General features: G+C 41.6%; 1 protein-coding gene across 1 annotated transcript in view; it reads left to right on the top strand.

The window, feature by feature from the left end:
• Positions 1 to 13759, top strand: part of nbeab (neurobeachin b) — a 793085-nt gene that overhangs the window by 203424 nt on the left and 575902 nt on the right. The window contains exons 18-21 of the mRNA XM_060943557.1: positions 1865 to 1973; positions 2095 to 2176; positions 6936 to 7059; positions 10752 to 10944. Of these exons, the coding sequence (XP_060799540.1) occupies positions 1865 to 1973; positions 2095 to 2176; positions 6936 to 7059; positions 10752 to 10944 (508 nt within the window). The remainder of the gene's footprint in view (positions 1 to 1864; positions 1974 to 2094; positions 2177 to 6935; positions 7060 to 10751; positions 10945 to 13759) is intronic.

Genomic DNA, 13759 nt, shown 5'->3' with positions numbered 1-13759 from the left:
CTCCAAGTCCGAGGCCATGGTTCTCGACCGGAAAAGGGTGGCTTGCCCTCTCCAGGTTGGTGGAGAAGTTCTGCCTCAAGTGGAGGAGTTTAAGTATCTCGGGATCTTGTTCACGAGTGAGGGAAGGATGGAGCGTGAGATCGACAGGCGGATCGGTGCAGCCTCCGCAGTGATGCGGTCGCTTTACCGGTCCGTTGTGGTGAAGAAGGAGCTGAGCCAAAAGGCGAAGCTCTCAATTTACCGGTCGATCTACGTTCCGACTCTCACCTATGGTCATGAGCTTTGGGTAATGACCGAAAGGACAAGATCGCGGATACAAGCGGCCGAAATGAGTTTCCTTCGCAGGGTGGCTGGGCGCTCCCTTAGAGATAGGGTGAGAAGCACAGTCACTCGGGAGGAGCTCGGAGTAGAGCCGCTGCTGCTCCACATCGAGAGGAATCAGCTGAGGTGGCTCGGGCATCTTTTTCGGATGCCTCCTGGACGCCTCCCTGGGGAGGTGTTCCAGGCATGTCCCCCCGGGAGGAGGCCCCGGGGAAGACCCAGGACACGCTGGAGGGACTATGTCTCTCGGCTGGCCTGGGAACGCCTCGGTGTTCTTCCCGAGGAGCTGGCCGAGGTGTCTGGGGAAAGGGAAGTTTGGGCTTCCCTGCTTAGACTGCTGCCTCCGCGACCCGGTCCCGGATAAAGCGGAAGAAGACGAGACGAGACGAGAAAGTGCCCACTCACACCTGATTCTCGTCCCATTGACTGAAAACACCTGACTCTAATTTCACCTTCAAATTAACCGCTAATCCTAGAGGTTCACATACTTTTGCCACTCACAGATATGTAATATTGGATCATTTTCCTCAATAAATAAATGACCGAGTATAATATTTTTGTTTCATTTGTTTAACTGGGTTCTCTTGATCTACTTTTAGGACTTGTGTGAAAATCTGATGTTTTAGGTCATATTTATGCAGGAATATATAAAATTCTAAAGGATTCACAAACTTTCAAGCACCACTGTAAACAAGTCTATTTTTCTCCAATGTGTTGTGTATATTTTAATCGAAATATAAAGCACACAGTAATCCCTAATTCACACATTACCCCCTTTCTTCTAATTTTGATCTCCACAGTTATTCCTTGCACGTTCCCCGCACAGCTCCCACTGTATCCCGGCTGCTTGTCGGATGATTAAGATGTGTGTAAATGTAACTAGCATCTTATGGCCATAAGTGTGTGGTGTTTATTCCGCAGTCTGGGAACTATTTATAATAACTTAGTGTCGGATCATTAACATTCTTTTACGTTTCCTTTCAGCTACGTCTTGCGAAGTAAAATATACCTGCGCTCTGCTGAATCAAATTTCCTCCCACATCCTGAAATCCATCATTACCTCGAGTTAAGCTTTAAAACTCGGAATATATTGACATTAGAGAGCACGGCTGTGCCAAAGCGAGCTGACAGTCTGTATAAATCATCTCCATTTGCATAGCTATCAATAAGTAAGTACTGCTGTTGTGTTTGAAGACTCTGGAGTGTATTCAGTGCTGAGGTGGCAAGCTGAGCAGCACCAGCCATTAGTCTGAGCTGTCCCACTGCGCCTGTAGGCACTGCTGCATTCTGATGTACTATTCAGCTAGCACGCCTGAATGATGGGATTTTTTGGATGCTTTGTCACAACGAACATCGCTCCTTTTCCTCGCACGAGTCTCGAAGCAGTGAGCGGAGCTGATTTGTTAGTTTGTGTCTCCTGGGGGGGGGGTGATATACCCTGACACTGCATTCGATTGCTATCTCAGCCTGTTCCTGTTGGCTTGACACACCAAGAGAGACTGAGTGTTTCCGTGTGTGTGTGTGTGTGTGGCTGTTTCCACAGGAGAAAGGTTGAAATCATGCACACACACAGTCTTTTTACACTTCTGGGAGAGAGACTCATGCTGCACACCAGCACGGTGTCAGTAACGACCTACAACACACTGTACGAGGTAATGCATCTTGCCATCTTCTTTGCAGTTATTCACAAGCGCACACGTCCCAATAGACCTAACATCATCAGACAGGTTTACTTGTTTTGTTCTTTTTTTTCTATAACTTTTCCACTTTTAGATCCTGACAGAGCAGGTGTGTACACAGGTTGTTCACAAACCACACCCCGAACCAGACTCGAGCGTGAAGATCCAGAACCCAAGTACGTGTTCATTTCCTTTCTCTCAATTTGGTCAAAATTGATGTTTCTTTTATGATAAGACACTTACGATAGGTCTCAGGATATAGAGATATAGATATTTAGTCAGTGGCTAAAAGTGAGCTCCTGATGAGGTTATGAGCAAAATGGTGTATTTACAAGGGCACAAAACCAACCTGAATAGAATAATAATATTATAGTACCATGAATGAGCCATCGAATTGTGTAGTGTCGTGTATTTCACCTCAATAAATTGCTGCATTGTCTTGTGACATTATAATGAGACCAATAACGAGATACGCATCACAGTTACGATACATAGAAACAACACCACGATATTAATTACGGTGTGACTCTGCTGGGTGCCTGGTGGACAGCAGTGAACCAACGCTTTCACTTTACAGGATTACTGTAGCATTACGATTGAATATTATCAGACATAAGAACGAATCAATATCGATCCGTGGTCGTTTTAGATTATCGAAAACGAAGGAAAGGTGCTCATAATTGCGATTGAACTATATTATATATTTAAATAATATTGGCTGGTGATGAGTGGTATATCAGATATATTCCATTCAGCTAGCACAATATTGAACGAGTCAAAGACGAGTAGCTGAATGGAATACATCTGATATACCACGAAAAAAGCCAGCAAATATTATTATTATTATTATTATTATTATTATTATTATTATTATACATACACACTCTCTTCATATCAGCATTCTCAAAGGCCAATGCTAGCTTACCTGTGACTTGGTGCTGTTAGTGCAGCAGTCCAGTTACCTTCTAGCCGGCGAAGCAGTAACGTTAGCAAAGGGCAACGCTAGCTTACCTGCAACTCGGTGCTGTTAGCATGGCAGTCCAGTTAGCCAACGCTAGCTTACCCATGACTTGGTGCTGTTAACGCGGCAGTCCAGTTACCTTCCAGCCGGTGAAGCAGCAGTGTTAGCAAAGGCCAATGCTAGCTTACCTGCAACTTAGTGCTGTTAGTGCAGCAGTCCAGTTACCTTCCAGCCGGTGAATCAGCAGCATTAGCAAAGGCCAATGCTACCGTAGCTTACCCATGACTCGGTGCTGTTAGTGCAGCAGTCCAGTTACCTTCCAGCCGGTGAAGCAGTAGCATTAGCAAAGGCCAACGCTAGCTTACCCGCGACTCGGTGCTGTTAACGAGGCAGTCCAGTTACTTTCTAGCTGGAGTCGTGTTAGCGAAGGCCAATGCTAGTGCAGTCAAGCCGAATATTATTATTATTATTATTATTATTATTATTATTATTATTATTATTTCCCCTGTGTAATTTACTAAGTTACTTTTAAAATCAACATTGACAACTACACACAACAGCGTGACCTGGCAGCCAAAATTCTCAAAATCTTCCACTTTTAATAAAGCAAACCTGGTGGCCATGTTTGTTTACAAACTGTCACAGTCACTCATTAGCGTGGAAGTTTTACATCTCCGACGTGTATCTTTTCCAGTTTTTCGATGTCTGTTGGTATGTTTTTCTCTTGTAAATATGTGTGAAAAATATATAATGAAGTTTTGGGAGCCTTTCAGGTGTTCAACATGTCTTTTTAGTTTCGGTTTTCAGTTTATTTATTTAGTACTTAATCCTAGCAGGAGCACTGGATGAACCCCGTCATCTCTCTTTCCAGGCCGACTGAGAAATGATTGTGTGCATGCGCAGCTAAAAGTTTCGTCACTGGATCTTCACATGAGCTCTGATGTGTGACATCATGTTGTCTTGACAACGTGCAATATTGTAACAATATTCCATGCTCATTCTCCATTGGGGAGAGCGGTGTAATACATGGAGGATATGCAATATGATAACAATATTCCATGCTCTTAATAAACCCGTTAGAAGGGAATAGAATACATGTTTTTATTCTATGGAAAAAGTGGCCTGTATGTATAATAATATAGTATAAATTATTATAAATATAGTATAATTATTATAAATGTAGTATAAATATATTATATTGCTATTGAACTATAATTATGTTTACATGAGAGTGCAGAGTAAGAAATCGTTCAGGTAACAAAAGCGGACAATGCAAAGATATTCTGCCTGCTATGGAAAAACCAGGAGGATAAAAACCTTCGGGGGGGGGGAACCTCCTGGAAAACATCCTCCTTGACCAAATGCAGTGTATGAGCTCTGAGGGTTCGAGCTGCAATCTCGATATTTCAGACTTGATGTCAACAGTTGTCTGGTTACAACTGTTAACTGTTTAACAAGCTGGTCGACGAATAAAACTGTTTTAACTAGCTTTATATGAAATTGTCGTGAATATTTTCCGTAAAATCTGTGAGAAAATAATTCCATATTATTAAAAAAAGCAACTTAAATATAAGTGCTGGATAATAGCCCATTGATCATATGGAAATAAAGATATACATTTTGTTGTATGGTGATCAAGTGCTTATGAGATGTGTTGCCTTGCACTTATGATTGGGTTCCCTGTGGTAGTACATGGATGTAGTTCGTATGCACGGTCGTTGTACGGTCGCCAAATCCATCAAAAATCAGGTCGATGCATTACCATGTTCTCTTACAGTTGTGGTCAGAAGTTTACATACAGTGACATGAATGTCATCTTGGATATGAATGTCATGGCAATATTTGGGCCTTCAGTGATTTCTTTGAACTGTTCTTTTTCTGTGGCAGAGTGTATAGCATATATCTTTAATAAAAAAAAAAAAAACACTAGAATTTGGTGCACAAGTTTTAATTTTCTTTGTGTTTTCTAAAATCAACACAGGGTCAAAAATATACATACAGCACATCTAATATTGGGGTAAAATATCTCTTCGCAAGATTCACCTTGACCAAGCATTTTTGTTTACCATGAGCAAGCTTCTGCAGATTTCTGGTTGGATATTTCACAACTCTTCATGGTAGAATTGGTAGAGTTCAATTACATTTTTATTTATTTATTTATTTTCTTGGCATAGACTCGACTTATAAGCACTGTCCATATATTTTCAATAGGGTTGAAGTCAGGACTTGTTTTAAGCTTAATGTTAGCCCGCTTTATCCTCCACAACCAGCTCTGATGCGTGTTTGGGTTCATTGTCCTGTTGTAACTCCCAAGTTGTATTCAAGTTTCTGATGGGTTATGCTGAAGAATTCTGAGGTAGTCCTCGTTCTTCATTATTCTATCCACTTTGTGCAATGAACCAGTTCCACTGGCAGCAAAACAGCCCCAGAGCATGATGATCCTACCACCACCACCAGCTGGTACAGTGTCCCTCTGTACATGGTGGTCATTGTGGCCAAAGAACTCAATCTTTGTCTCATATGACCATACAGCTTTCCTCCAGAAGGCTTTTTCTTTGTCTGTGTGGTGAGCGTCAAACTTTAGTTAAGCTTGAAGGTGTCAGTTTTGGAGCAGAGGTTATTTATTGGACAGCAGCCTCTTAGTCCATGGTGATGTAAAACTCACTGAACTGTAGACAGTGATCCATCAGCTTCCAGTTCATGGCAGGGCTGTGCCATGGTGGTTCCCAGGTTGTTCCTGACCATCCAAACCAATTTCCTTTCAGCTGAGGGTGACCGTTTGGGTTTTCCTGAAGCAAAGTGGCTTGGCAAAGTGACTACACCTCACAATAACTTGCATACAATTATTTGAACTGATCTTGGAATTTGCAGTTGTTTAGAAATGGCTCCAAGAGACATTCTAGAGTTGTGTATATCTGCGATCCTCTTTCTCAGATCTGCACTGAGCTCCTTGGACTTTCCCATTGTATTGTGTGTTGGTCGATCCAATGAGTGCTGTAAACAAACCCTTTTTATGAAGGCACAGAGAAGCTACCAGCTGTAGTCAATCATGATCACTAACAGGAAGTTAAGAGACCTCGGCCTTGGCAAGATAAGAGACATTTTGGAAGTTTCAGCACCTCTGAATTAACAATCTAAATGAGTGTATAAAAACTTTTGACCCTGTATGTATAATTTTGACCGTGTGCTGATTTCAGAAAACCCAAAGAAAATTAAAACTTGTGCACCAAATTCGAGTGTTTTTTTAATTAAAGATGTGTGCTCTGTAATCATTCTGCCACAGAAAAAGAACAGTTCAAAGAAATTACTGAAAGCCCAAATACTGCCGTGACATTCAGATCCAAGATGACATTCATGTCACTGTATGTAAACTTCTCATCACTACTGTAAGTATAGAACTTGCCCAAAGCTTTCTGTGACACTTTCCTTCGGAATAGAGTTCGGAGGCCTACATGGCATTTCTATCATATGTCCATGATAGCATTCATGTACATTTATTTACATACCGTCCAAGCTTCTCAGCTTTCTTCAAAATTGAGCCGAAATCAAATCCTCAGTTTTATTCAATCATAATAAATTACCAGACCCTGTGAAATCATAGAATCATTACAACTATGCTGTGGTTACTAGGTTAGCCTTCTTTACTAGTTTTGTTTCACTTGTTCACTCTGATTCAACTCTGACTCAAATAGACAATTGCTGCATGAACGTACCGTTTTAATAAAAGCCATGTCAGCTTTATGATTGGTGAGTGTAAAGTTTACGTGAAGAAAAGTCGAGCTTTACCAAAGATCATCCAAATTATATCAGAAAGGGAGGCGCTTTGGTGAAGTATACCTAGATATTGGAAAGCCATGAATTATTTATTTGTACATGCATATTGTCCCCATCAGCCTATCATTAACATAGAAAGTTAAGTTGTGTTTGGGTTCCCTGGAGCTTTCACTGCAGCATTAACAGTCGGTGTGTCTCAGTGATCCTGAAGGTGGTGGCCACGCTGCTGAAGAACTCGACACCCAGCGCTGAGCTGATGGAGGTGCGACGTCTCTTCCTCTCTGACATGATCAAACTGTTCAGCAACAGCCGAGAGAACAGACGGTGAGGTTTAGCTCCTTCCTCCCCTGCCACCAACGGCAACAATTAGCCACCTGATGAATGAAACAAAGAAATGGAGAGAGTGGGATGCTGTTCTCCCTCGATGTTCTATATTTAATTCCCCGCTCCATGATGTTAAATCATCCTTGAATTTGCAGCATGTTTTAATTTAAGCAGATTGTTTCTTTCACACTCATACACACACACACACACACACACACACACACACACACACACACACACAGACTTATATTCAGGGGTATGTCAAAGGCAATGATTATCCTTGTGACAGCCTTGTCTACTTTAGTGTCCTTTTTACTGTCAAGTGTCGAGTAGTTCATCAATCATGCAGTTACAGCACTGATGGCTATTATCATGACACTTCATCATCTGCGGCGTTAAAATTAGAGACAGGAATTCTGAAATGAAAGTGCCCCAACACTTTCCACTCTGATGCTTCCCTTCCGACACCTCTGTGCTTCCCAAGAGCGTCCTCACAAACCAACTGACAGATACATGAAGGATCGTTTAACGCTGCCAGCCTTTCATGTGGATGACTGAGATTTTATCAATTTGCAGTGGCCTAGACTTTCCAACCAAAGCCATTTTTCCAGCAGACTGGAAGCTTATTGGACTGGAATCACGTAGATCTTATCTAGCCTTTATATGACCTATCGAAGAACATGGATCAAAAACACAAACCTACTTATTTTTCTTAGAAATTATAGGTTCCATCCAGCCATCCATTATCCATAACCGCTTATCCTGTGCAGGCCCGAGTCCCACGGAGTCCGAGCCTCACAGTGGGAGGGACATGGCAGTTTCCGCGAGGAGACTGGTGATTGGTGAAAGCGGCCGGATATTTTCTTTGATTGACAGCTCGTTTCAAATATAGACAGGCAGCGGTGAATTTCAGTTCAGTCCCATGCGGATTCGCAAGTGCTGTGGTGTATTGTAAGAGATCAGCTTACATTTCGATTTCATTCATTACATACGGTTTCTACCAGCTTTTTTAGTTTGTATATATTTTCATTGTAAATAAAGTGTAAATATAATGTTGTCAAGTTTGCTATCTTAGTTCCAGAAATGTCGTTTATTTGAGTGACTGAACTTGAACTTGAGGGGGCTAGTCAGCTAGCAAGAAAGCTGCGCACGGATGCCAAGCATTGCTGATTTAATTTTGGCGAAGCCATTTGCCAGTCTTCCTTTCGAGGAAAAAATTAAAATTAAAGAGCAGGGTAGACCAACGCCTCAAATTGACTTGGTGAAAAAGGTAGGGAATAATACTCGTTCCTTTCAGCTCTCCTGGTACGAGAAAGTGAATTGGCTAACAGCAAGTGACCCACATCAACAACAGTAAATAGGCTACTTTAGTAAAATGTCATGGATGGACCAAAAATATAGAATCTATTTAAAATGTTTATGCTGAGTATATTATATTGGAATATATATTTCTCTGGATATGAATTAAACACAGCTACAATTTGGAAAACATTTTTAAACAAAAACACAGCCGAGAACATTTCACACTACAGACCTGGATTAAAAGTGAAGGGTTATCAAAATTGTCAATAAAACATTTCTCAGTCAAAATAAGTAAAATATAGGGAAAGTGTCATTGAATGAAATGTGTGGCACCCAGCTCTGTGTTTGGCTCCCCAAGGTCAGTGCTTGTGCCTATTCCAGAACACTCTGCTGTTACTGCTGAGGTTCCTGACAAAGAGCTGCTTTCAATAATGATCAATTTTTAAACAACATGCCACAATTTTAAAATATAAAATGTTAAAATATACCCCCCTCCCCAACACCACCATCATGTATATTGGACAGTAGGCTAATGGGCCAAGAGAACCTGTTATTTCACAGTTTGTGACCCTGCCAACAATCAGCCAGATCAGAGGCAAGAGGATGGGCAAAATTGATGTTTTTTTTTTTTCTTTTAAAATCTGGAAATATCGTAACCGACCAGCCTCCCCTGTTTGAAAGACTACCGGCCGCCACTGATCCCAACTGACTATGGGTGAGAGGCGGGGTACACCCTGGACAAGTCACCAGATCATCGCAGGGCTGACACACAGAGACAAACAACCATTCACACTCACATTCACACCTACGGTCAATTTAAAGCCACCGGTTAACCTAACCTGCATGTCTTTGGACTGTGGGGGAAACCGGAGCACCCGGAGGAAACCCAAGCAGACACGGCGAGAACATGCAAACTCCACACAGAAAGGCCCTCGTCGGCCACTGGGCTCGAACTCAGAACTTTCTTGCTGTGAGGCGACAGCGCTAACCACCACACCACCGTGCCGCCCTAAATGATAGGTTATGGATGACAAATTATTTATCTTCCTTTCCAGTTACACACTCTCTCTCTATACACACACAAAAAAAACCAGTTACATTGATAGATTCCTGAGACTGCCCTTCATGGAATGAATATTTGTAGAAGTAAGGGTTTCCCTTTGTTTTTATTTCAAGTCAGAGTATTTTAGAAAGCAATCAGGGTTCTAACTAGGCCTTTTCAGCATATCGGGTCGATACGCAATGCTTTCTTACTGCTCCGCCCACAATATTGCCGGCACGCCTGTAAAAGTTGCTGCTACACTAATAAAAAGACTTGTCAGTTTTAAAAAATGTGGTCTTTTGTTTAATTTTCTCATTATCCCCATGCATAGATGTCAACCTTTGATCAATCAAACCTGTATAACCAACCTCCAAAATCCGTATTTCCCTAATAAAATCCTTATAAGATGCAAATTAAAATAATTTACCTAAAATTTGAATGATAATTAACAATGATATATCCAAGTTACTTTTTATTCAATATTAATAACAATAAACCTTCAGAATGAATACAAATGTACAGTACGTTTGTAAATGTTATGCGCTCTTTTATCATCATGGGAATTGATTATAGCTCTAAATAAATATTGAAGTTTTTTTTAAAGAATCCGTATAATTTTATTTATACACCCGTATACTACGTTTATTGAATCAAATCCGTATATAATACGGACATTCCGTATAGGTTGACATGTATGCCCATGCAACAGCGATGTGAATGTTCTACATTTGGACGTACTCCACTCCCTGTCCACATAAGCGCCCAGAGCGTAGCTGCCCGAGTAGTTCCATGTGGAGATTGTCATTGATCATGCTAGTCTGGTTTACCTCCTTCTTCATGCTGTGTTTGCATTAAAGTGCCATCCGTGCTAAGAGGTGCTTACATGCCATGCACGTAATACACTCCAGTCCCCAAGTTAGATCTGGATAGTCAGTCATGTATTGTAATTGAATGGCTGAAGCTGAAAATAAAGCTGACACTTGGTGAACATCAACTGGTTGTTTTATTCTTATTCCATAAATATGTCACTGACATAGTTGAATATTAATGATGATAAGTCTTCAATCAAAAACAATCACAGCAACTTTTGGCCAAAAAAATCTCTCATTACCAAAAAGGAGTGACTCTCAGGGAGGCCTGCAAGTGCCAGGAAATGCACTAGAATGTACATCTGAGCATGTAGAACCCATGAGCTTTCAGGGGCCTATGGTGGCCCCCGAACCCCTGGCTGTTGTGACTGGTGCGACTATGCTGATATTTTGGTCTAGTTAGAACCCTGAAGCAATGACCATTCACCATCCGATAAACTCCTGAAGCTGCTGTAATCTGTCTCGTGTCCTTGTGATAGATGTCTGCTCCAGTGCTCGGTGTGGCAGGACTGGATGTTCTCACTGGGCTACATTAATCCAAAGAACTCTGAAGAGCAGAAGATTACCGAGATGGTCTACAGCATCTTCCGTATCCTTCTGTACCACGCCATTAAGCACGAGTGGGGTGGATGGCGCGTCTGGGTGGACACACTCTCCATAGCTCACTCTAAAGTAAGTCTTTATTATTATGGTTAATGTTCTACTTTGCACCCTCTGCTGGAGTTAAACGTTTTGCAAAACCAGAAGAAGTTGGCTATGATTACTGAGGCAGGAAACTATTTCTTCAAGCCCTTGTGAAGTTGTTGTGCAACACCAGGACCATCTTTGAGAGTTTTCAAGTACAAACTTATTAGAAAGTTTAAACTGTTAAACAGCCCTAAGGGCCCGGTCCTACGACACCGATAACTGTAACTATACCTATAACTACAACTATGACTATATCTATACAACTATAATCCCGACTATAATATCGCTTGGTGCTGCCACTCAGGGAAATAAATGCATGCAACTTAGGAATCGTCATGGAAGTTTTTTCCAAGTAGTAGCACGTTATTCCGGGTCATACTGTACAGCTTGGACTTCAAAACAACCTATGCACACACTCCAGTGGTTGATAAAATATGGATAGGTCACGGACTATGGAAATATCATAAAAAAGGATACAAAATACAGAGTGGTTACGGATTTTAATATGGATGCATCACGGATGCTTATAATTTACGGATTGGTCACGGACATTTCAGTATATTACAGATTGGTCACGGATTTCATACCAATGATCCATTACGGATAAAAAATTAAGAAGTCTAAAACAATTAAATGTTTGGACTGCTGAAGCTCTTGATAAAATATCGTACCTGCATTTATATGTTTACTTAATTAATCTACGATTGATATTTCACAGAAAATCACATATCTGCGAATAAAAGATCCGTGCTTTGTATTACAGCGCCCTCCACAATTATTGGCACCCCTCATTAAGATATGTTCTTAGGCTTCTAAGAAATTCATTTTTTAAAAATAATATAGGACAACAATACAAAGAAAGAGAAAAATCCAACCTTTTAATTCAAGTGCATTTATTCAGTGGGAAAAAAGAATCCCACATTAAGAAATAATTATTTTACATAAAATAATGTGTGCCACAATTATTGCCACCCCTGATGTTAATACTTTGTACAACTCCCTTTTGCCAACAAGACAGCACTTAATCTTCTCCGATAACATTTCACAAGATGGGAGAATACAGAGAGAGGGATATTTGACCATTCCTCTTTGCACAATCTCTCTAAATCGTCCAGAGTCCTGGGTCCTCTCCTATGCACTCTCCTCTTCAGCTCACCCCACAGGTTTTCAGTTGGGTTGAGGTCTGGGGGCTGAGATGGCCATGGGAGGAGCTTGATTTTGTGTCTGGTGAACCATTTTTGTGTAGATTTGGCCATATGTTTAGGGTCATTATCTTGCTGAAAGGCCCAGTGACGACCCATCTTCAGCTTTCGGGCAGAGGCCACCAGATTTTGATTTAAAATGTCCTGGTATTTCAAAGAGTTCATGATGCCATGCACCCTAACAAGCTTCCCGGGGCCTTTGGAAGAGAAACAGGCCCACAGCATCACCGATCCTCCCCCATACTTCACAGTGGGAACGAGGTGCTTTTCTGCATACTCATCTTTTGTGATGTATTAGAGTGTTTGTTGCCAAAAAGCTCTATCTTGGTCTCATTTGACCAAAGCACACGGTCCCAGTTGAAGTCCCAATACCACTTAGCGAACTCCAGACGTTTACGTTTATGCTTGTAAGTGAGAAAAGGCTTTATCCGTGCATGCCTCCCAAACAGCTTGTTGGCATGTAGATAGCGACTGATAGTTGTTATGGAGACTTTGTGACCCCAAGATGCTACTCTTTGATTCAGTTCTCTAACAGTGAGCTTTGGAGAACTTTTTACTTCTCTTACCATCCTCCTCACTGTGTGTGGTGGCAAGATAAACTTGCATCCTCGTTCAGGCTTGTTTGCCACTGTTCCAGTTGTTTTAAACTTCTTGATGATTCCTCTGACTGTAGATACGGGCAGGTGTAGGCGAGCGGCTATTTTCTTGTAGCCATTGCCTGACTTATGAAGGTCGACACACATCTGCCTTACTTGAATGGTGTGTCCTCTTGTCTTTCCCATGTTGAAGAGTGGATAAGAGAAATAGACCTCTGTGTCACATCATATTTATACCCCAGGGAAACAGGATGTGATGAATTACTAATTAAAGGTTCCTAGATACTCTGATCAACTTTATAAACTACAGTAGAAATGACAGAAATGCTTCAATTACATTTATTTTCTAGGAATTGTTATGGATGCCAATAACTGTGGAACAGGTGATTTGATGAAAAATAATTATTTCTTCGTCAGGGATTCCCATCTCATCTCATCTCATCTCACCTCATTATCTCTAGCCGCTTTATCCTTCTACAGGGTCGCAGGCAAGCTGGAGCCTATCCCAGCTGACTACGGGCGAAAGGCGGGGTACACCCTGGACAAGTCGCCAGGTCATCACAGGGCTGACACATAGACACAGACAACCATTCACATCTACGGTCAATTTAGAGTCACCAGTTAACCTAACCTGCATGTCTTTGGACTGTGGGGGAAACCGGAGCACCCGGAGGAAACCCACGCGGACACGGGGAGAACATGCAAACTCCGCACAGAAAGGCCCTCGCCGGCCACGGGGCTCGAACCCGGACCTTCTTGCTGTGAGGCGACAGCGCTAACCACTACACCACCGTGCCGCTCGTCAGGGATTTTTTTTTAAATTCACTTGAGTTAAGGGTTACATTTTTCTACAATTTGCAGTGTGAGATTATACTTCTGCAATAAAAATTGAATTTATTTTAAGGCTTTTAACACATCTTAACCAGGGGTGCCAATAATTGTGGAGGGCACTGTATATTTTTTATTTTCCATGAATCCATATTCCGTGACTTCATGATGCAA

Source organism: Neoarius graeffei, chromosome 17 (assembly GCF_027579695.1).
Source record: "Neoarius graeffei isolate fNeoGra1 chromosome 17, fNeoGra1.pri, whole genome shotgun sequence".
NCBI classification, from domain to species: Eukaryota; Metazoa; Chordata; class Actinopteri; order Siluriformes; family Ariidae; genus Neoarius; species Neoarius graeffei.
This window is presented reverse-complemented; position numbering and strand designations above follow the sequence as displayed.